Source organism: Gracilinanus agilis, chromosome 5 (assembly GCF_016433145.1).
Source record: "Gracilinanus agilis isolate LMUSP501 chromosome 5, AgileGrace, whole genome shotgun sequence".
NCBI lineage: Eukaryota > Metazoa > Chordata > Mammalia > Didelphimorphia > Didelphidae > Gracilinanus > Gracilinanus agilis.
In genome coordinates, this window is record NC_058134.1 from 87047385 (window position 1) to 87072234 (window position 24850).

At 32.3% G+C, this 24850-nt stretch overlaps 1 protein-coding gene across 1 annotated transcript in view; it reads left to right on the forward strand.

Moving 5' to 3' along the window:
* Window positions 1–24850, forward strand: part of NCAPG2 (non-SMC condensin II complex subunit G2) — a 111817-nt gene that overhangs the window by 30790 nt on the left and 56177 nt on the right. The window contains exons 9-17 of the mRNA XM_044677788.1: window positions 943–1029; window positions 4662–4757; window positions 6507–6632; window positions 8012–8191; window positions 11281–11433; window positions 19371–19593; window positions 20064–20167; window positions 21417–21590; window positions 22254–22324. Of these exons, the coding sequence (XP_044533723.1) occupies window positions 943–1029; window positions 4662–4757; window positions 6507–6632; window positions 8012–8191; window positions 11281–11433; window positions 19371–19593; window positions 20064–20167; window positions 21417–21590; window positions 22254–22324 (1214 nt within the window). The remainder of the gene's footprint in view (window positions 1–942; window positions 1030–4661; window positions 4758–6506; window positions 6633–8011; window positions 8192–11280; window positions 11434–19370; window positions 19594–20063; window positions 20168–21416; window positions 21591–22253; window positions 22325–24850) is intronic.

Below are 24850 nucleotides of genomic sequence, written 5' to 3' on the forward strand. Positions count from 1 at the left end.
ATCTAGTAGCATGTTTCTTCCAAGACATGGTGATGTGAAACTTTTAACATTTTAATCAATAGCAGTATCTTCTTAGATGCACTCTAAAAAAGCCTGTAAGAGGAAATAGTTTGTTTTCCTCCCCTGAGACTTAAAAAGAAAAGAAAAGAAAAGCCACTCAGTAGTTTATTCACGTATATCTGTAGCTGTTATTAACCTGCAGTTTTTCTTTCTCATATCCAAGTTCTTATTAATGTATTTTTATTTCAGGAAAATATTTTAAAAGGTATTTTTAAAAGTTGATTAGTTGCAAGGTTAAGTTCTAGGAACTTAGTAAGTGGTTTGCCTTAGTTGCACTATTGGGACAGAGACTTTGAATTGTTTAAAGTGGGTAGGGCCCCTCTTGGAGGTCTAGTTAGCTTTGCTGACTACAAGAAACTCAAAGCAATTTGGTTATTGCCAGACTTTTGTTCTATTTTGTAACAGATTTGAGCTTTTCTTTCAGTCAGGGATTTGTATATTCTCCTTAGAGTAGATTGCTTCTGGATTACTGACCTTCCCTTTTCTAAGGATGTATAAGGTTAGGGCTGAGAGAGGAGTAGCCAATGTCTCAAGTTTGTTTCACTAACTATATCTATTGCTGTAAGTCTGGTATGAATTCAAATTAGCCTTTGTAAATATGAAGCTTGGCAATTGCTTCTGCCATTTGCTACAAAGTTGAATTTTCTTCAGAAAATAAAAATTATAGTTGAATATTACCTCTGCTCTAAAGGAATTAGGAATGCATAGCGATTTAAAAGTTATACTTCTACGAACTTTCAAAAACTGTAATTTTAAACATAATCTCTTTTTTAATCAAATATAAGGTAAAAATTTTGGATTTGATATGATACTTAGAATTATTTCACTTCTGATATTTTCTATTGTTTAGCATAATTGTTTTTGCCTTATTTTTTATTTCAGGTAATTGAAGAGGGTTGTATTCAAGATTTCATACATCATGGGATTCATCTTCCAAGGAATTCTCCAGTGCATTCCAAAGTACGAGAGGTAAAAGAACCTATCATAATAATGTGATTCATTTTACAAATTACATTTTATTTTATTACTTTTTTAAACCCTTACCTTCCATCTTGGAATCAATACTGTGTATTGGTTCCAAGGTAGAAGTGTGGTAAGGGCTAGGAGGCAGTGGGAGTTAAGTGACTTGCCCAGGGTCACACAGCTGGGAAGTGTCTGAGACCAGATTTGAACCCAGTACCTGCCATCTCTCAATCCACTGAGCTGCCCCCACAAATTACATTTTGAAGAACATTTAGGTTTTAGTTCCTTTTGAATGATTTTGATTACATTCAAGTTTAATTAACTTTCTGTGATTTTAAAAATAAAAAAACAACTCTTAATGTTACTGTTATTCCTTGACAGACAAATTAAGGGGAGCTCTTTTTTTTTAGTTTTCAGTTTCATTAATGTTTGCTGTATTTTTCTGTATAATGGATGGATAGGATTCAGTTTATTGTTGATGATATAAAGTGTAAAATGTGTTTTGGATATACTATAAAATAATTGGAGCATGTCTGTGAATATTTAGAATTACCATTCATAAGCTACTACCATGCTTTCTGTCTTACACTTAAGAATTTTTTTAAATTATTTTTTATTATATGCTCACTATCTTAAACAGATTTGGACTATCATCTAAACCAGTGATGGGCAAACTTTTAAAACTTTTTAAAGAGGGGGCCAAAGGAAAGGAAAAAAACTTTAGGCTGGCCAATATAATTATGTCTAGCCTTGGGGGAAGGAGTAACTACTTGGAGGAGGAGGCTCCTTTGATCTGGGTTGGAGGTAGCTGCAGCTGAATAGAACATTTGCATCTGGCCTGAGGGCCATAGTTAGCCCATCATGGATCTAAACCAAAGCAGGAACCAAATTCTGAATAAAGACCTGAAGTCTCCATTGGAATTTAGAATTTTGGGACAATCTTAAAGACACTATAAATTTGTTCCCTTATTTTTACAATAATATCATTGTCATTGGTTACCCATCTTATGATAATACTAATCTATAAATTCTGTATAGTCTGGACAGATTTTCTAGGAACTTTACCTTATACCCAAGCAGATATTTAATAAGTTTTTCCATTTAAAATATAAGCTTACAATTTATACATACATGTCACCATATGGTTCATGTTTAGATGTTTTTACTTGTTTAGAGCACTATTATTTAAGTCCCATTTTTTTAAAATAGTGTCTAATTGGTCATTAAGAACTTGGCAGTAAAAAGTTGAAAATCTGGTCCATTGTTATGTTTGGGCATATTAAAGCAGATGCTATCTACTAGAAGCCTAGTCCACTGGGTAATGCCTTACTATATTACAGTTGGTTCTTTGGCAGCCATGAATCAACAAAATAGGTTAACAAACACTGCTCATTTGTGTATATCCAGCACAATTAACTCATTCTCCTTAGTTTATAGAGTAGAAATAGGACTCATAGTAAATTTATGCCTTAAAAAAAGATTTGTTTAAATCTTAGATTATTGAGGCATAACTTTGAATTACATGAGAATAAATGAAAGATAGAAAATTTTCTAAAGTCACTACCTTTTCCTATTTTTTTGCACTATTTCATATACTTAAATGGAAAATATGCCATAAAATTTCATTTAAAATATAATTTCATAATAACCTGAAAATACTATACATGTAGTGGTTATTTCACAAGTTATATAAGCAAATATTTTCTTCACCTGTACATAACTGCTATTACTTGATAATTTTATAGCCTTTTGTGAGCCAATATATTGTTTCATGCAAGAAACTAAATATCTTAGCAATATAAGCTAAATTGAAACTTTCTGATTATAGTATGTTTAGCAACATGAGAACTCCTGCCTGCCAAGTTAGACAGGAATAATTCTCGTGCTCAGGGGTCTTCTTAGCATAATATATAACAGCAGCCTCCCTCCAGGCCACCATTCCTGCTTATAGTCTGTCTCACATTCATCATTTGGGCAAGTATCTCCGGTGAAGAGGCGCCAGTCATTGTCACCAGTTGCTACCTGACTTTAAGAGTGTGGACAAGCAGGTAGCTGAAACAGCAGGGCACCTGAGGTAGAGACAGGGTGCAGCATGTGTCAGGCTAGTCAAAACACCACCCCTATCACTTTGATGACTATCTCTCCTCAGCCACCAGTGGAACTATTTTAGGACCCTGAACCCAAGAGTCTTTAGAAAAGCATTGTTTCCAACCCAGTGCCCACAGGCATTCTGGGAAGCAGTTGTTGAAAATGCAGCCTTTTAACTCCACCAGGAGGCCCAGAAATGAAAGTTCTTGTCACCAAAGTTCTTAACAGTATCACATTGTTCAACATAGAAACTGATTAATTTTGTCACTAGAAATGACATTAGACAACAACCATTGCCTTTTGCTTTGAGTTTGATCCCTAAGGATTATCCAACTTGGAGCAGGAAGCTTCTTTTTGCATTGTTTTCCTCCATTAGGATGTCAGCTCCTGGAGAATAGTCTTTATTTGTATCAGTGCTTTGATATAGCAAATGCTTAATAAGTGTTTTATTTATTCATTATTCATTCTTTCATATCCATCCCCAACAGTTTGTCTCCTAAATAATGATTTTAAGATATTTTGTGGATTAAGGGCAACTATTTGTTGAATTGTTGCTTAAAAACAGAAAGAAAATTGAAAAGGAAATTAAGGAATTTCATTTTGAAAGCAGGAAATTTTCATATTTGTTTCCTCAATGTTTTATTGCCTATGGTAATTTATTGGTCTGATTTCCTCACTTAAAAAATCATTATTGATATGTAGTCATTGGTCATATGAAATTCCCTTACAGGTAGTTGTTAGAAAGTTTTCCCTTTCAAAGCTCCTATTCTCCATCTTTGTAATCTGACTAATGCCAACAGTAGATGGGATTTTGGGAGGTACTTTTCTCTTTTTCAGTACTATAATTGTGTTTGAAGAGAAGCAAAGAAAGTGCTGGCTTCATGAGTCAATATGTGAAGAATTTAAGGAAGAAACTGGGAAGAATGCCTAATGTAAACAGTAAAAGAAAAGAAGGGAGTAGGAAAAAATAAAGCAGGGGAAGAAATAAGAAAAAGATTTTTTTCTTTTATGAAAATATTGAGAAACATATGAAGTTTGAGTTGTAAGAGACAAAATGAGTAGTAAAAATTTTCCCCACTGACAAAAGAGGGAGCTGTTGCTTGTTGTTATTAGATATGAGACTTAAGATTTAAAGCAAAATTTTAGAGTTGGAAGGGAGTTTAAAGACATCCTAGGGTAGCCCCATATTTTTATAGCTATCTAAACCTAAGAACTGAAGTGATTAAATAACATTCCCAAAGCCACACAGCTGAAAATTGTTAAAAGATTGGAATGGATGTTTTCTCACAATTTCATATTCTTTATTTTCCTTGTAATATAGTTTCTTACAGGAAAATAAATTCAATGACTTTTCTCCCATTGCCTTCATTTGAGAAGATATTGGTTGTGATTTTTCAAGAGAATCACAAAAATGTCATATAGTCATAAAATACTGACTATCAATTTCTGGGTTAGAGGGTCAAACTAGTTTTTCCCCTGATTTTCTTTGAGAATACATCTAAAATTCTTATTTTATGATACTGACTAATATCTTTGCTTTTGTCATACAGGTGTTAAGTTATTTTCACCATCAAAAAAAATTTCGTCAGGGCGTAGAAGAAATGTTATATAGATTGTATAAGCCTATTCTTTGGAGAGGATTAAAGGTAATTCACCTTTTCAGTTGTATAAACAGTTTTAGATATGTTAGTTGTGACCCTTAATTTGGAATACTTAAAAAATATAAGAAAAAAATAGTTTTGTCTAGGTGCATCTATAAATTTTTTGTTAAAATAATACTATGCTGGATTGCATGGTAAATTTATAGGATGAGTCTCCTCTGGTGCTTTTCTTAAGTTCCAGTTCCATATTACTAACTGCCTTTTGGACTCTTTGAATTGTTTTTCCTGTATAGGGAACTGAACAAAGTTTAAAACAAAATTAATTATTCTCCTGCACCCATCATCATCCCCAAAACTTGATCTTCTTCTGAACTTCTCTTTTATTGTCCTAGTAACAAAACTAGGTATTAAACTCAGTTTTGTTGATGCCCTGTTCATTGTCCTTTGTACTATACTGCAATGGAATCTTTGGAAATAGTTCTATAGATTTACTGTGTTAAGTAGTATTTTCTTGCATTTATTTTAAAGATATGTTTTAAGCTCATTTTAATCTTCAAAGTCTCTTACATTAAATATTGTGGTTAAGTCCATGTTTTTTTATGTCCTTTTTTATGTCAGACCTATAATTTCGTCATTCTATGGAACTATATTGCCTTGCCAATTGTAAAATAGAAAGCCAATTGTAGTTTTTCTTCTTGTACTAATTAGCTTTGCTATTTTGAACAAATTAACTTTACTGACCTTGAATTTCCTAATCTTAAGATTCCTGATCTATAAAATAAAGTTGTTGAACTAGATCTCTGAAGTCTCTGAATTTTTTTTGCCCCCAGAAATCAGCTTCTCTATTCATTGCCATTTTCTGAATCATCTCTAGTTTTCTAAATTATTTTTTTTCAATTAACAACATCAGTATCATTTAAGGTTTCCTAGGTATATTGGTAGTATGCTTTTGTGTAAGGGTAGGCTAATATTTTTTTCCAAAATTTGGTAGGGTTAATCATTATATTTTTCGATAACTAATCTGAATATGGGAATATATGTACAAAATCTCCTCCTGGTGGTGTGCTTTTCAAAAAAGTTTATTGAATATATAAGCAATGCTAATACCTAATTAATATGTTGAAAATTCTATCTTCATACCATTAAATTTGAGTATTATTTTCATTTTTCCCTTTTTAAGAAAGTAAAGGTATACTTTGTGTAGTCTTGTAGGTGATATTTAAGTTTTTTGAATTAAAGGGAAAAAATTCTTTCAAATTTATTTCCACTCTATTATTGTGATACCACTCTTTACTGTGGATGACTATAGGATGAGTGTGACTGGATCAGAAGAAAAATGTAGTAATTAGCCTGAATGAACTTCATTTTCTATTACTCTTGAAGATAATAGTCAAACATATCTTTATTTCTTAACTTGACATGAAAACATGAAGCATGCATTAACTTTTATCAATCAACCTGTCAGCAGTCATTTTTTAGTGCCTACTATGTCTACATTGTCACTGCTATGAAATGTTAGAGATGCAAAGAAAAGAATAATAGTTACTGTCCTTAAGCACCTTAAATTTTTATGAGAGACATGCTCTTTTATTATTATATGTAAATATAAATATATACAAAATTAATCCAACTGTTTTTTTTTTTTGGTAGAGGGAATTAGCTACAGGTGGACATTAGTAACATACAATCTTTTATCAGTAAATAAGCAATAATTGCTTTTTACAATAAATCGAAATATTTCAACCTTTTTCTTTTTGATTACTAAATCATTGACTTTTTTCTTTATTGAAACAGGCCAGAAATCCTGAAGTTCGTTCAAATGCAGCATTGTTGTTTGTTGATGCATTTCCTATAAGAGATCCCAATCTTAGTCTTGTAGAAATGGACAATGAAATTCAAAAGCAGTTTGAAGAACTCTTTGTAAGTTTTATAAAGATGAATTATTTGTTAACAGCTATAGTCAGGCTACTCCTGGTTGTATTCCTAAACATGCCTTTATTTCTTCCTAGTTTTCTATTTTTCTTCTTGCTTTGCCTTCTATCTGGTTTGGGAAAATTCTTCTTGTTCTTCACAGGATAACTCGGCCCTCACCATCTCTACGAAAATCTTTCTCAAAAATTTAGGCCTGTTTCCTACATTTTTTTAGTTCATTTGTGCTTATTATTTCTTTGTCAGTTGTATTGTAACATTGTTAGTCACCTGATTAACAACACTTATTAAGCACCTAATAATATATACTATGTACTGTTCCGAGTGCTGGAGCTACATTATAAAGAATGAAACAATTCTTGAAAAGGACTTTCATTCTAGGGGTAGGCAACAGGGACAGATATCTATGTATGGCATAAAAAAAAGTAAATCAATACAAATATAAAGTTAAATATAAGGTAATTTGGGAGGGAAGGCACTAGCATCAGGTGGGATTAGGGAAGATGATTAAGATTCTTTCTGGTAGAAAATGCTATTTAAACTTTCATAAAATAGAGGAGGATTCTGTTTGGTGCAAGTGAAACAGGAATCTATTTTTGGTATGTAGAATATCTATTGCATAGGCATGGAGATGAAAAGTGGAGTTTAATGTATGAGTTTCAGGAAGAAAGCCGGTTTGTATTGCAGAGTACATGAGGTGAAGTAATGCCCATTTAGATTTGAAAGATAGGTTCAGGTCAGATTTAAAAGGCTTTAAAAATTAAATAATGGAGTTTATATTTTATATTAGAGTTGTACGTATGGCCGCAGTTTGGCCATCGCTGCTTAGGGGATAGAGCACTGTTGTTAACAATAGTATGGTGTTCTAGACAGCACAATAGAAGGGTAGGGAAGAGTGGGATAGAAGCACTGGAGGGGTGGAGCTAATGTGGATGACCATGAAGCAGTAAGAGAAGCTGTTGTCAGAAAAAGGAGCTTCATCCAAGACAGGCAATGACTCAATCCATAGGCTCCTGAATGGTGAGTAGGAGTGAGAGTGGTTGAGGATGTGTGACTATAGAACAGATATCCAGTCCGTGTACTTTTCTGATTGTCGAGGCTGACCTCAGTAGGATCCTGGATCTAGGCTGGTTGTAGTAGGGTGAGGCATTATTGAGATATTTGCCTTTAGTTGGTCAAGCTCTACCTAGGATTTAATACAGTGCTAAATAGATTATCCTCCTAAGGACAGGCTGGGGGAGCCATTGGGAGTGGAAGAATATGGTTAAGACAAGGGTCTTGGATCTGGTGCAAAACTGGTTACATAGCTACTAAATGCCTTAAATATGAAGTTATTTGTAATAATATACCTTTTTTTTTTTAAATTATAGAGTCTTTTGGAAGATCCATATCCTCTGGTCCGTTCAACGGGGATTCTTGGAGTCAGTAAAATTACTTCAAAATACTGGGAAATGATGCCTCCAGGCATACTTGCTGACCTTCTAAAGAAAGTAATTGGAGACCTAGCTTTTGATACAAGCTCAGCTGATGTCCGATGTTCTGTTTTTAAGGTAATATTTTCAAGAGCAAAGCCAACATTATTAAACTCCCTCCCCATTCTTTTGAATATCAAAGGCATTTTTACCACTCATTTAATAATAACCTAATATTTCAAAAGATCCATTATTTTATCATTATAAGTACTCCTCTTTTACTAATGAAGATCATAAACTTCCATTGTTTTAGATTTCATGACTTACCATAAATTTAAAAAAAATCATTTGCCTAGTGGCCAACTCTTTGTTGTTTATTATTTTAAATTTATTAAGATGACAGACATTTTCATTTGAGGACTTTTACCAGCTGAAAAATTAAGGAGTTGGACAATCCCTTCCAACTCTAAGTCTATGATCATACCATACTGTACCCTATTTAAGTAGAATATTTCCAATTGTAGGACATTAGCATAATTTTCTACTACATTAGAGTAAGATTTTTGTAGAAGAATTAGAGAATATAGAAATAATGATGTCTCTTTATGGAAAGAAGATATTAATAGCCACTGAATATACAGACTTTTTTTGTTTTTCCTAATCAAAGATGTGTACAATGATTATCTAAAAATGTCTCGCAGTAAAATTTTGTTTTATTTCAGAAGTTTGACTTTTGAATGGCACTTTCTTTCTAAATTAATAAAGATTTCAGAATTTTGGAAGACGGTTGTGGAATCTTGACTTTTCTTAATTGATTTTAATTAAGTATTATGAACACCAGGAGCTTTCATTTCTTTCATTATCTTTGGTAGTAAATATAAGGAGAAAAATGTAGACATGTTATGAGTGTGTGTATGTATGTGTTGAGGTGGAGGTGTTTGTGTGGAATGCTTATTAAGATTAGAAAAATTGATAATTAGTGAAATAGTAGAAATTTAGAATTTTGTAAGAAGAGGCATTGGTATGGGAAAAAGTGGTCCAAGTTCTCTGTCAGCTATTTTTTTTATTTCAATATATATCACCCTGAAGACTTTTATGCCTTTTGTAAAAGAAATCTATTCAGAAGGGACAAAAGTCTAATTTTATTTTCTGGTCTTTTGACCCCTTAAACTCTTAAGTTTTTTTTCTTTTGTTCATATTTTACTAACAGGTGTGTAAGGGATGTCACTAGTGGCTTGCCACAATATTCAGTTCTTGGCTAGGTTTTATTTAACATTTTTTACTGACTTGTGTTGAATGAGGAAATGCCTACCATTTTCAGGTGACAAGATTTTAAAAATAGCTGATTCATTCAATAACAGAATCGGTTTAAAAAAGATCTCACTATAGCAGAGCAATCATTTGAATCTGACAAATCAAATTTATTAGGTATAGAATTTTTCTAAAATTCCAAATAATTTATTTATTTAGCTGAATTTTTAATTAATTAATTTGGAGTATTTTCCCATGGTTACATGATTCATGTTCTTTCTCTTTCCTCCTCCCCTCCCCCAACTTCTCCCAGGACCAACGAGCAATTCTACTGTGTTTTACATGTATCATTGTTCAGAACCTATTTCCATATTATTATTTGCAATAGTGTGATCATTTAAAGTAAACATCCCTAGTCAGATCCCCATCAAACCATGTGATCAATCCTATGTTTTTCTTCTGCGTTTCTGCTCCCACAGTTCTTTCTCTGGATGTGGATAGCATTCTTTATCATAAGTTCCTCAGAATTGTCCTGGGTCATTGCATTGCTGCTAATACAGAAGTCCATTACATTCTATTTTACCACAGTGTATCCGTCTCTGTGTACAATGTTCTCCTGGTTCTGCTCCTTTCACTCTGCATCAATTCCTGGAGGTCTTTCCAGTTCACATGGAATTCCTCCAGTTTATTATTCCTTTGAGCACAATAGTATTCCATCACCAGCATATACCACAATTTGTTCAGCCATTCCCCAATTGAAGGGCATACCCTTGTTTTCCAGTTTTTTGCCACCACAAAAAGCGCGGCTATAAATATTTTTGTCCATGTTTAATAGATATAGAATTAAAGTCCTTCACTTAGATTGAAATAGCTAGTTGCATAAGTGCAGGAAACAATGATTTGGGAGTTTTGGTGGACTGCAAGTTCCATATCAATAGAAGCTATAAAGCCACTAAAAAAATTTATATTGATGTTAAGCTACATTAATGGAAATGTAGTGGCAACAACAAGGTATATAATAATGTTTTACTCTTTGCTAAGAAAAAAACACAGCAAAACAATTATTTCTGCATATTGCATTTTAATAAAGTCTTTGAACACTACATTCAGATAAAAGTGACTGAGATGGTGAATGACCTTGAAACCATATTATATTCATAATGATTAAAGTATTAAATATAGTTTATATAAAGGAAAAATATAGAAGAAAACTTAATGGATGGAATGTTATTGTTCAGTCATTTTCAGTCATGTCTGACTCTTTGGGACCCTTTTAGGAGGTTTTCTTGGCATTTTCTTCTCCAGTTAAATTTGTATATGAGGAAACTGAGGCAAAAAGGATAAAGTGACTTACTCAGGGTAACAAAGCTAGTATCTAAGGGCAGATTTGAACTCAGGTCTTCCTGACTCCAGGCCCAGAAAGTACTCTATTCACTGTGCTACGTAGCTACCCAAGGAATATGATAACTATTTTCAAATAATTGAAGGACTACATTGTGGGAGAGATGGTATATTTATGTAAAGCTTCAGAGAGTTTACTAAAACCCATGATTGGAAGTTTCTGGGAATCAGATTTTGTCAAACTTAAGAAAACTTTAATAGTTAAACCTGTATGAAAATTGTAATGGGCTGGCTTTTGAAGTTTTAGAACTGGAAGAAACCTTAGGAGCCTCTACTCCAACCCCTTAAATTTCTATTTATTTCCTCTAATTTTCCTCCACCAAATTTTCAAATGAAATATTGAATTGAAAAGAGGTTTTTACCTATCCACAGTTATAAGATAATGAGTTCTCAGTCAGCAGAAGCCTCATAGCAGAGGCTGGATATTGTAGAGGATTGGATTAGATTGCATCTAAGATTCCTTCCAAAACTAGAATTATGTGTATCTATAATTAATTATAATAATAATTTGAATTTTTTTTATTTGTCCTTATGGGGGCTTTCCTTATTTGAATTGTATTTTTGTTTTGCTACAGTGTTTGCCAATACTTTTGGACAATAGGCTAAGCCACCCATTACTAGAACAGCTTCTGCCAACTCTGAAATACAGTCTCCATGACAATTCTGAAAAAGTGAGAGTGGCTTTTGTTGATCTGTTGCTGAAAATTAAAGCTGTCAGAGCTGCAAAGGTAGGATAAATATTACTTATTTAAGATAATGTAGAAGATAAATTAGTTAGAAGACTTATCAGTATTTCACCAAACAAAAAAGTCAAAGGAACTTCAAGTAATGTTAGTATTCTGGTCCAAATATTTAGCTCCTTTCTCAGTTTAAAGAGATTAATTACTGTTGTTTTTGGCCTGACCAATTATTTTGTGTCATCTTGGGGCTTTGAAGCAATGTTTTAATTTACTTTTTTCATGGTTCTATATAGATTATGAAATGGTTTTCAGTTCATTTAAGTAAAAACATTTATTCTTTGCCAACTTTGTATGAGGCACTATGCTTGATTAAAAAAACTGAGATAAGGACTGGACCTATGATTTCATTACTATGGGGAACAACCTAGTGAGTAAACTTCCTCTAGTACAGGTATGCAACTTAGAGTCTGTGAGTAGCAGTGTTAAACTCCTGGCAACATACTGTGGCCCAAACCAGATTAAAATGTAACTAGGAAATATTTAACAAAATAAATAAGAATACAACAAAGCACAAATAATATTAATTTATGATTATCTAGGTCACTGTGCCCTAGCAGGGATCCTCTATTTTTGAGTCTGATGCCACTGGTCTTAGATAGTTGCAGAGATCAAAGTATTTGTCTATGGTCTCACAATCCTTATGTGTCGGAGGAAGGACTTAAACCCATTAAGGTCAACTCCCTGTTCATTATGCCATACTACCTCTCAAGATGGCAAAAATGAAACGACCCTTTCTCAGAGGTTATTGGAAGAAGGGACAGTTAATTATAGTATAAGAAAAATTGAAGAGAGAGAGAGCACTTTCAAAACTGGGGCCATCAGACAAGACTAACATGGCTATGACACTTCAGTTGAGTCTTGAAGGAAAACAAAGATTATGAGAAATGGCTTTAAGCAGGGAGTACATTATTGGTAAAGTAGATAGGGAAAACCCTAATTTTTAAACTATTTTGACCCAGAAAACTTTGTCTTTATTCTTTATCCAAAATTCCAAACTATTCTATGTTTTACTATTAAACAAAGAAAAATCGATTTTTTTTACACTAAATAGGTTTTGACTTTTTTGAAATCAAGTGATATTACTTTTATTTTTTATTTTCTCCATTCAGATGAAAAAATGCATAATCTAGTAGATTTACTTTCTTAGAAAATATTCTGTGTGAATAGATCCAATAAAAGCTCTTTTCTTGTCATGGCAGATGTACCTATCAGCCTTGCAATTTTAGTACTTTTAATGTATGATTTTAAATTATTGTTTGGTCCAACAAAAGAGAATCTTTGTTTAAATTGATATATTAATATAAAACAAATATACTTAAATTATTTGTAGAACATATGCAGTTTTATTGATTTTGAATTTTAACAGACTTTAAAAGCACTGAAACCAAAATTGAAATTGCAGCTAATTAGCAGGTATATCTGGTTTATCAGATCTTTGAACTAACTATACAAAACAGCAGAGCATCTTTCTGGGGATTTCTAACTATATAGGATATTGTAGGCTTTATAAATATGTGAAATAACATAAAATTTAGATCAAAATTTTTTCTCCTTTTTCCTTAGACCCTTTTTAGAGTGATAAGAGATGTCATCAGATCTCTGTTCCAATCTGTAACAGAACAAGAATTTCCTGTAATATGTATTTGACAGTTCTTTATTTTGTCTTAAAAGAGCCTGAGTGAAGGGAAACCAACTGAATCCTGAGGCATCCAGTTTGTTTTGGAAGACAATAATTGTGTGGAAACTTTTCCTTACCCACTTTTCTGTCCTTTTTGAAGTCACTGCTCCTTGTTATATCCTAGGATCATTTATAGAGGAGGAAGAAATAGAGAAATTCTCTGAGAAACTTGACTAAGAGTCATAATTCACTGAAATATATACATTCTATAAAATTTCACAGTACTTGTTTTTATTGACTCTAATAAAGCTTTTGTTTTAAAAGCCTCTCCAACAAAGATATCTACCATACATAAGTGAAAAAAAACTTTAAAAGATATAGCAAAAGGTAACAGATGACTTTCATTATTAAAGTAAAATGAAACAAGAAGTTATAAACTTGACAAAAAAGCTTGATGCTATCAGAATATACAGTAAATCCACTTCAGAGTCTCAAATTGAAGGAGAATTCCCTATAGATGGTTAAGTTTTCTAGATGTGGTACTTGATGAATGACATTGTACTGATCGCATCAAGTCATGAAAAAAAAAAAGTAGTTTCCCACATAGTCAGCTTAAATTGTTTGACCTGAATAATTACTCAGAAAAAGCAAGAGGATTGAGAAATAGCCTTTATTCAAACTCTTTTGCAGGTAAACTGACATTTTATAGAGTTCATAAATATATATTACTTAGAGAAAAATTTCAAATGACCAGAAATTTGACTATCTTCCTGTTGATGGGACATAATTAGGACAACAAACTGGAATACCATTGGGAAATAGTGCATTCTTTTGAATAACACCAACTTTGTTCTGGCAACGAAAGTCCAACTTATCAACTAATACGTTTGCTAAAGAATAAAATTTCATAATCACCCAAAGGGCAATGAAAAGATACATAGTGGGTATAGATAGGTCTCCAAGTGCCATATTTTTTCCTTGGCATTTCAATTATGTATATTTCATTGAAGTGTTATCAGATTATCCCTTTTTAACTCTTCTATTTTAATTAAATAATTTGCTTCTCTGTGAGTACTGTAAGATTTAAATTTAGTGGTTGGACTTAAATTATGTGAAATAACGTGGTTGGCCGGAATTATCATACCTCAAGTCAGAAGTTTATTTACAAAAATAGAGTGGGAAACAATAAGGTAGAGAAATGTGAGAGAGGTTAGAGGAAATACCTATATTAGTCCTCAGCCAGGAGGGCTGGTAGTAATAACTACCGGCCTCCTCCTCCAAGAAGGAAGCTAGTCTCTTAGGAAACTAGGAAAGTAGTTGGCCCTTTTCACTCACCCAACTAGGTAATTCAGAAATCAGAATACAAGGTTGATGCATCGATCTAAGCCGAAGTCTAAGCCACAGTCTTCAGTGAGGGAACTTCAGGGCTCTACCCTCTAATCAAAGGGACTGAGATCACTGAGGTAGAATATCAAACTTCTTGCAAGAAAATGAGGTTTTCCCAATAATGAGCTTCCTGGGGCTTGTTAGAATTGTCAGAGAAGATCCAAATGGGAAATGAGAATTTGTGTGTATATAAAATATTTCCATATTTCTATTTCATACACACACATGTATTTGGCTTTTAAAACAATGCAATATTATTTAAGAGGAGCTGCTATAATCAATCATGAACTTTATTAATTAATTATTATTGTAATTTATTATTTACTTGTTAGGTATCTGATTGTACAAAGCTGGTTCAGAAATTATTTTAAAGGTATAATTAATTTCACTTTGATGTATGATGTTTATTTTTTGTTGTATATGGAATCTTCTGATTCCTTTTTTGAAAACAGACTTCTGTATAGCCTAAAACCTTTGACCTCTTCTTAAAAAAATAATTAATTTGTTACATTAAAACACAATTAATTTCCTTTTCTCCTCTCATGAGAGTAGGCATCATTTGACAAAAAGAGATCTGTCTATGTAAAATTATATCTAGCTTGTTTCTATTAATTTTTTTCTGGAGATGAACATATACAAGTTATTCTTCAAACATCATTTTTGTTACTGTTTATAATATTCTCTTGGTTCTGCATATTTCAGTCATAATTTCATTTGGTCTTTCCATGTTTTTCAAAAAATTAATGTCATCATCATTTCTTCTGGTGCAGTAATATTGCATTACTATTTTATGCCATAACTTGTTTGGCCATCCCACAACTGATGGACATCCCTTCAATTTTTTAGTTCTTCGCAACTACAGAGAGAGCTGTTATACATGTTTTAGAATGGTGATTTTGCATTTTCCCTAATCACCTTAGGAAATAACCCTAATAGTGGTATTGGCCTCTTTTAATTCTTAAACCTTCACTATAGTTTCCAATATGTTGTTTTGCTATTGTTTTCTGTGACCATCTTTATATCAAAGTCATTGAATATAACGACATTTGTTTACTAGGTAAAGATTCTCAGGTTCTTTGTAGAATTCTTAATTCGCCACAGATTAGTTGACATAAAAGTTGCCTTTTTCTCCAAAGTTATCTTTTTGTTTAAGTTTTAGAAAGCAAAATTATCAAATATCAAATAAAATTTTGGTTCTTTTTCAATGCAGTGAAACAAATTTTACCAACTTCCCCTGCCTCCCCTTTTACTGGAATCTATAAATCATTGTTCCATTTCTTTATAGTTTCTTTTGCCATAATTACTTTATTTCAGTTGCTCATTGTAGTATGGCAATAACTGGATTTTCAAAAGCTGTAGAATCAGTACTGAGATTCAGAGATCTTGTATCAAATTGGAAAGTCTTGGAAGATGGTCCCTGTAGCAAATTATTTCTACTGGCTAAGGTCAATCTTAGCCAAGTATCAAGAGGGTTATCAACCAACAAGGCAGTTTATAGATGTAGTGGATTTTTTTTTTTTTAGTCAGATAAGACCAAGAACCATTTAAAATTTTTATGTCTTTCCTTGCCCTTAGTCAAAGGATTAGAGATTTTCAAATGGATGGACCTCATAGGCAAACCTTTTTGTCTCTTTCTTGCTCTGAAAAAATGCCTTTACTTTTTCCCATTTCCTATTTTTTAAAGTATAGTTGTTAGGGATGTTATAATTACGTTGTATGTCTCCTTTTCTTCTCATGAAGAGGTAGTGTTGTGGATCATGATTTCAACATTTTACTTTATAAATAGCATTGAAATGCTATTAGTTTTTTTTCCTTTCAGCTTTCTCTAAAGGCAGAGTAAATAACAATCAGGAAAGACAAATTCTATATTCTGCATTTTAGTCATAAAATCCACTAGAGATATATTTATTAAATAAATTAATTTTAAGCATCTCTGCTTAGAGAGTGGGTCCAAAGGGACAAAAGTCTATCCTGCCTTTGAAAATCTGACAGTTGTCATAGACATTCACAATTTAATCTCCAATAAAAGGAAAAGTTCTAAAATAAGATAAAACTAAGTTACAGAGGATATTTAAAAAGTTCAGTTAACACTTTTGGTTCAGTAAACAGAACTTCACTTAGTATTTGATGCATCTGAAAGAATAATTTTCTTAAACCATTCATTCCATCTTCAACTCTAATCCAAGATGACTTCTATTAATCAAAGATTTCTTCCTTCTTTTAACCTAGACTTTATTTCACTTCAGAGAATAGTCCTATTCTGGGCTGATCAAGTCTTTCCCTTTAGAGATGGCTATACTTTTTGTTAATGGTGATGGAAAAAGCCTCAGTTTGCAGGACATTATTTTGGAATTGATTGTTAAAGTCTTTTAAGGATTTCTCATTTAGATTTGTCCAAAGACTCACTTTACAGCAAACTTAAATTATTATTTATATTATTTTGTAAAATGTAGCCTAAAAAGAGAATGGAGTAGGAGAAGAGCTCAGTTTTCTTCTATGTAATTTAACGTTTCTGTGAATATATTTTTAAGTTATTTAAAAACTATAATCCAGGTCTTTTGTTTACTTTCATTCTTTTCTTTTTTTTTCCAAACTCTTACCTTCCATTTTAGAATTAACATTGTGTATTGACTCCATGGCAGAAGAGTGTCAAGGGGTAGACCACTAGGGCCAAATGAAGTATCTGAGGCCAAAGCCCATCCTAGGACCTCCTGTCCCCAGGCTTGACCCTGAATGCATTGAGCCACCCAGCTTTCCGTCATTTATTCTTTAAACAGACATTTATTTGTGAATGGAATATTTCTTTTTTTTATTTTTTTTTTATTTCTTTTTTATTTTTTTGTATTTTAAACCCTTAACTTCTACGTATTGACTGATAGGTGGAAGAGTGGTAAGGGTAGGCAATGGGGGTCAAGTGACTTACCCAGGGTCACACAGCTGGGAAGTGTCTGAGGCCGGATTTGAACCTAGGACCTCCCGTCTCTAGGCCTGGCTCTCAATCCACTGAGCTACCCAGCTGCCCCCGTGAATGGAATATTTCTTAATTAGATCAGGGATATTTTACCCTTTTTGCATCATGCCATCCTTGTGGCAGTACAATGAATTCTCTGAGTAATAATATTTTAAAATGCATAAATTTAAGATTGCAAAGGAAATAGTCATTAAAATAGTTTTAAAGCCAAGCTCACAAACACTTCATAAGAACCCCTGCACTAGATTTTATCCTAAAGAATCATAAATTGAAGAATGTTACAAGAGAAAGAATTAACTGGGGCTAGAGTAGAGCTCATAACTGACATATTTGTGACTTTACTCAAGTTGCTTAAGCTCCCTCATTTTTCTTACCTTTAAAAGGGATTCAAGTAAAAATGACTTCTGAGGCCTCTTCCAGCTTTAGATTTGTGATCCTGTGAATTCTTTAGGTGGCCAAGTTACATTTCTTTTTAAAAAGTTTTGAGCTATGGACTTGTATTTTTGCTTAAAAGATAAGATTAGTACATTTCACAATATGTTTAAGCAGCAGAAAGTACTGATAGTTGGAAACAGTATTCTTCAAAAAATATTCTAGACTTTAATCCCCTGTACAACTATATTTAGATCGACTCTTCATAGGCTTTTAGGTTTTTTAAAGAGAGTTCAAAGGCTATCTAGTCCAACTCTTTCATTTTATATTTGGAGTCACCGAGGCCCCAAATTTTCTAGCTTGAAATGTGATGAGGGAGTATATTATGATGTAGTAGAAAATGCACTTCTAGGATGTAGAGTGGAGACATCTGAATTCAAATTCAACTCCTGTCCCTTGATCTCTGACTTAATTTCTTCATCTAAAAAGAGTCAAATAATATATGTAACACAGTATGTTGTAAAAAGATCAAATAAAATATATAAAATATAAAACAAAATAGCAGATGTAAATAAATTCATATATGAAAAGTCCTTTAATGTCTGTCATTAGTATTTTCATCTAACTTGACTAATCTATCAATAGTCCACTGAGATTCTTAATTTTAAGGAATGAATTTTTTATGATTGTTTGGATGAATTATTTAAAAAATGTACTCTTTTATGGCCAGGTAAATTTATAATCCCAAGTTCAGATGACAGTTGTTGTCTTTAGCTTTAGATTTTCAGTTGTTGGGGAAGAGTAACTTTTAGGAGATAGAAAATTATAAAATTAATCTCACTACTTCCCTCTGCTGGCTTAAGTAAATTAAGGTGTTTTTTTTTTCCTTTTGTTGAAGATTCAATATACTTTTTGTCTTAAACATGGGGAAATAAATAAGCTTATAGTAATAATTTGTGATGGATACAATATGTTGTTACTTTATTGTCAACTTCCTCTCCTCCAACCCCAACGCTAATAGAATATTTAATTATTGTTTTGTTAGTCTATTACATGGTATTTTTTTTTAACTTTTTAAAAACCTGTTTTAGAATCAGTACTAAGTATTGGTTCCAAGGCAGAAGAGTGGGTAAGGTCCAGGCAACTGGGGTTAAGTGATATGCCCTAGATCACACAGCTAGAAAGTGTCTGAATTCGGATATGAATTCAGGACCTCCCATTTCTAGGACCGGTTCTCTACCCAGTAACCTAGTCACCTAGCTGCTCCAGAATATCATGTTTTAAAGTTATAAAATTATGAAGAAAAAGTAGTACATATAATATAAAGACCACAAAATATTAAACTAATTTAATAAATAAAAATGGCATAATATGGATGCTACTTTGAGTTTTAAGATGACGATTACGAAAAGCACTTCTATGATAATTTCAAATGAAGTAATTTCTTATCAAAGTTATATGAACAATATTACAAATTACAGTTAAGGTTTTTTCCATAATGCTATAGCAATTGAGCTAAACTTTCCTTATTTATAAATAGAATGATAAACTGGTTTCTTTCCATATTTGTTTTTAAAGTTTTGGAAAATTTGCAGTATGGAACATCTTCTGTCCCGTTTGGAAATTGATTCACGTCCCGTGTCTCGGCGTCTTGTACACCTTCTCTTTAATTCTTTCTTTCCCGTTAATCAACCAGAAGATGTATGGTGTGAACGTTGTGTCACATTAATACAGATGAATCCTGCTGCAGCCAGAAAGTTTTATAAGTATGCTCATGAACACACTGCTGCCACCAACATAGGTAAGTGACACATGGCTTTTTTTAATGCAAATTTTATTTTATCCTATTTAGCAAGTTAAAGGATAAATAATGTTATACATTTTTTCAGTAATAATTTTTGTTCAGTATTTGAATGAATTACTTCAGGGAAATAGTGCTGAAAAGTTTGAAAATAGCTGGTTTCCAAACCAGAAAGACATTGAAAGTACAACCCTGTGCAAGCAATTTGATTTTGCAGTCTTGGTTTTTTATCTGTAAAATGGGATTGATAATATTGATATTACCTACCTCATAATACAATGTTGTGGAAAAGTTTTATGCAGTGTTAAGTCTATGAAATGAGAATGTTAATAATGGGCTTTCACTTCCTGTGATCCCATCTTAAGATGAATTCTAACCAATTCAGATTATAATTCATTCTGGAAATACTTCTTTTTTAACTGAGAGAGGTATATATATATCAATCACCTTGCTTGTCTTTGTAATTATAGCAAAATTAATTCATGTGGTTCGTCACTGCTTAACTGCCTGTATCCAGAAGTCAGTAATAGAGAATCTGGAAGAAGATGAAGGAATGGAAAAAGAGAACATAAGTGTAAGTAGAATAGAGTCTCAAACTTGTTATCAAATGTAAGTACTGCTTTCTGGTGACCTTTAAGTGGAAGTTATGTAAAGAATGAACAGTTAATATTTTCTGTTTGTATCATATTTTATTTTTTAGAGAAAGACAGGAATTCAAAATTTGATGCCGACTTTAATTTGTGTTTTTTCCCCCACACATTAGGTTCCTACAATGTGTGTGCTAGGCACTATGCATTAAAAGACAGAAATTATAAAAATTTTTGCCTTAAAGGAGCTTACATTCTCAATCAGAAGAGAATATATCTATATATCTATATCTGTATATCTGTATGTCTATACATGTACAAAATAAGTAGTTATTAATTTTTTTTGTGGATAAGGCACTAGCTTCTTGAGGGATTAGGAAAGACTGAACAGTAGGTGTCACTTGAAGTTTCAAAAGAAACATAGACTTAGTTCTAAGATGGTTTTGAAATAGGTATTTGTTCCAGGTATTTGAGCCAGGTATAGTTAGTGAAGAAGCACAGAGATGGGAAATGGAGTATCATTTATGAAGAAGAGCAGGAAGACTAGTTTGGATGGTCTGTACAGTATTTGAATCAATCCACAGGCACTGTATACACTGATATCATGGGATCCCTAAATTCTATACATAAAACAGTGTTAGATACCAAGATTTAATATCAGTGGCTTAATTCATTATTCAAGTTTAATATCCTGTTACCTAAAATTCTACCAGTACAGAAATATTTGTGTAATTAAGATTACACAAATTAAATTAAGTATTGTTTTTTTTTTTGTTTTTTATGTAATTGAAGAGAAATTTTCCTTGTTTAGTAATTAATAGTGTATCTCAATAAATACTTAAAAGCTTCTAAGGAAACTATTCCCTCATATAATCACTTGTGTTTTTTATCTTTTTTTTATGGATGCATTTTAGGACAGATTAAAATTTAAGCATGTGAAGTTTCATAGTTCGTCATGTGAATCTTTTTTTTTTTCTTTTGGTTTTGTTTTCATTTTAAGAAATGGCATTTAGCTTATAGCTCATAAATATGATTTTAAAAATCTTATGCTCAAGGTTGGGAGTCTCGAAAAACAGTTTCTTCTATTTCTGAGATAACACCTTGCAAGAGGGATGCACAGTAGACTAGGCAACTTCTTAAGATATCTGTTGGCTGTGTGTTTCTAAAATTTGTTAAGTGCTGAAGAGTATCTTTTTAATTTTACATTTCCATTTTAAAATTATTTTTTCTCTTTAGGTGCTGGAGAATACATTGTCAATAAGTGACATACCTTCTATGGCAGGTTTATTGGAAGTCATCGTAATTCTATGGGAAAGTATTCATAAAACTTTGGAACATAATGAAGAAGCTAAAGTTTATACCATCAACAAATTTGCTTCTGTGCTTCCAGAGTACCTTAAGCACTTTACAGTGAGTTTTAAACTAAGTATCACAATTATTATGAGCATGATATGTTGAAATAGCCAAGTGTCTTCAAAAGTGTTTCCAGATTTGTCCAAAGAATAATTGAAAGAACTAGGAATGTTCAACCTGGACAAAGAAAACTTAGGAATGGACAAGGTGTAGCTATCTTAAGCTATCTAGAGATCTGCCATGTGGAAATTAGATTAGACTTCTTCTGTATGGTCTTAAAATAGAAGTAACTGTAATTAGTTAAAAATATAGAAATATATTTATAGTAAAGATGAGAGATGACTTTGAAGTTATATATCCAAAAATAGAATGGCCTATTGAAGTAGTAGGCTACCCATTATATTTCCCCCTTTACCTCTTTAAATAGAGAATGGGTAAGAGCCTATGTTATAGAGAAGATTCTTGGTCAAGAATAATTGGATTAAATAGTTACTGATGTTCTTTTTAATGAATGGCATTCATTAACTTTAAAATTACTTTTGGGAAATAGCCAAAAATAAAAGCATTTTTACTACGTTAAATATTACTTGTAATACTATTTTTTACTACATATTGTATGAATTGATTCCTTGCAATAGTTCATGGTAGCCTTATCTTTGGATAAGAAGACATTGAGTATTTTATGTTATTCTTTAATGCATTTTTCCTTCTCATTTCTAGGATGATCGTTGCAAGATTCCATTATTTATATTGCTCTCTTTTATGCCAGCCTCTGCAGTACCTCCATTCAGGTACTGTGTGTTTTTAAATGCGAAGACTCTGGGATAATTTTTTTTCATGCTTTTATATATTTGTTTGATTTTTTAGAAATTTGAATTTACTAAAATAGCTTGGTATTTTAAAGGACAAAAGTAGAACTTGGCCATCTAGCCTTTTATATGCTCTTATGTTTTGTTTTTCCCCCATGGAAGAAGGTAGGACGAATGTTATGATTCAATCTTTACAGCAGAAGAGAAGGAACCACATAGAGCTAAAGGCATAATATTCAAACCTCCTTTTTTTAAAATTCTTATTTCAAATGGTGACAAATTCTCAAAGCATAATTAATTTTATTTACTTTAACCCAGTGATGGGCAAACTACGGCCTGCAGGCCAGATGCGGCCCCCTGAAATGTTCTGTCCTGCCCAAGTAACATTATTCCTAATGTACATCATTGTAAAATGTATCATTGTTATTTTTTAATAAATTATATTGGCCCACCTAAAGTTTTTTCCCTTTCCTTTGGCCTCCTCTTTAAAAAGTTTGCCCATCACTGCTTTCACCTATAAGGAAAGGCAAAGCGTATCACAAAATTAAGAATGCATATGTTTTAAAATATGTGATAACTTTATGTGGGGGGTGTGTGTGTGTGTGTGTGTGGTGTGTGTGTGTGTGTGTGTGTGTATGCTGTTAAAGTCATGTTCCAAGGATTTGGGGTAGTGTGTGGATGATCTTGGGATCTTGAACGCTCTAACTCAAAGAATATAAATTCTATTTTTTCTATTTTTATAATTTTCTAAATTATAACTTTTCTATCATTTTAGAATAATACATTTTTAAGTCTAAATTTTCTATTATCTTAGAATTTACATTTTAGGATTTTTTTAGAATTCATATTCTTTGAGTTAGATGCTACCAAAATAAAAGACTTCTGTATCTCAGTGATCGACTATCTATTTGCCATTCAAGGATTAATTTAACCAAGTTTCAAGAAGGTTTATTTGAAGTCATTGTCATTCTATGAGAAAACATTCATAAAACATTGGAACATAATGAAAAAGATTAATTACTAGAAAGTGTTAACAGTTGATGATTTTTTTCAGCCCTATTCATAAAATTTAACTAAAACATATATACATATACAGATGTTTTTGTGTTGATTCATTGTTGTTGTTGAGTCATGTCTGAGTCTTTGGGGACTCCATTTGAAGTTTTCTTGGCAAAGGTACTTGAATGGTTTGCTATTTCCCGTTCCAGTTTATTTTACAGATGAGGAAATGGGCTTAAATGATTTGCCAGGTTCACCCAACTGGTATGTGTATGAGGCCTGATTTAAACTCGGGAAGGTGATTCTTCCAGATTTTAGGCTTGTACTCTATTCACTGTACCCCCTAATTGCCCTTTTTATGTGGAACTCAATGGCAAATCAGAAGCCTAAATTTATTGGACTCTTCATCATCTCTGCTTGAAGTAATAATGATAAGCCTAGATAAGTGAACTACCATAAAGATAATTACAATTTATTTACTAGTATTTATGTAGGAGGATGAATAAATTAAAAAATTTTATGAAGAACTAACAAAATCCTCCAAACTAAGTCAAAATGTATTTTAATATTTGGTGTCATAATTAGGGAAGTAAGATGGTGAGAAATGTTAAAAATGTGGCACAAGAAGTCTCTGGTTTGAGAATTTTTCAAGTTTCACATTTATATTAAGTAGTTTTTTTTTTTTTTTTAGGAAAAGAAGAAAGATATTAGAAGTGGTATTTTTTTAAACCCTTACCTTCTATCTTAGAATCAATATTAAGCATTGGTTCCAAGGTAGAAAAGAGATATGAGTTAGAAAATTGGGGTTAAGTAACTTCCCCGGGGACACAGCTGGGAAGTGTCTGAGGCTGGATTTGGACCCAGGACCACATGTCTCTAGGTCTAGCTTTCCATCCACTAAGCTGCTCCTGAAGTAGTAGTGAATATTGAACATTATAACACAAAAATTAAATTGGCCATATCATTTTCTCAAATTTAATTTTTTAAATTAAGCAGGTCCTTTCTCTCCCTTCCCTCCATTCAAAAAAAAAAAAAAGAAAGAAAAACAAAACAAAAGAAAGCCCTTGTAAATATAAGCAAAATCCCATATTAGGTGGAATTAGGAGAGGGTTGCATGCACTTGACTTTCATTCATTTTTCTGCCCCACCCTTCCAGAAAGAGTACAAGAATTTTATCACTGGACATGTGCCCTAAATGCTGTGTAGTAGAACCTAATCCTGGAGATGACCAACAGGAACAAAACATGAAAACAACTGATTTTAATATTTACTACATTATAGGAAGCCAAAATTAATCATCTTTGACCTCTGATAACAAATGTTGCTGAAGTTTTGCAAAATACTTTAAGGCTCAGAGTTCTAGAATTAAAATAAAAAGATCACTCACGTGATAATGTACAAATAAAACTAATATTAGAATGGCCATCTAATTGTGATTGAGCTAATAGTAAGGTAAAGAAAAAATAGTCTTAACATATTGAAGATTTTGAAAAATACAAATTTTTAACC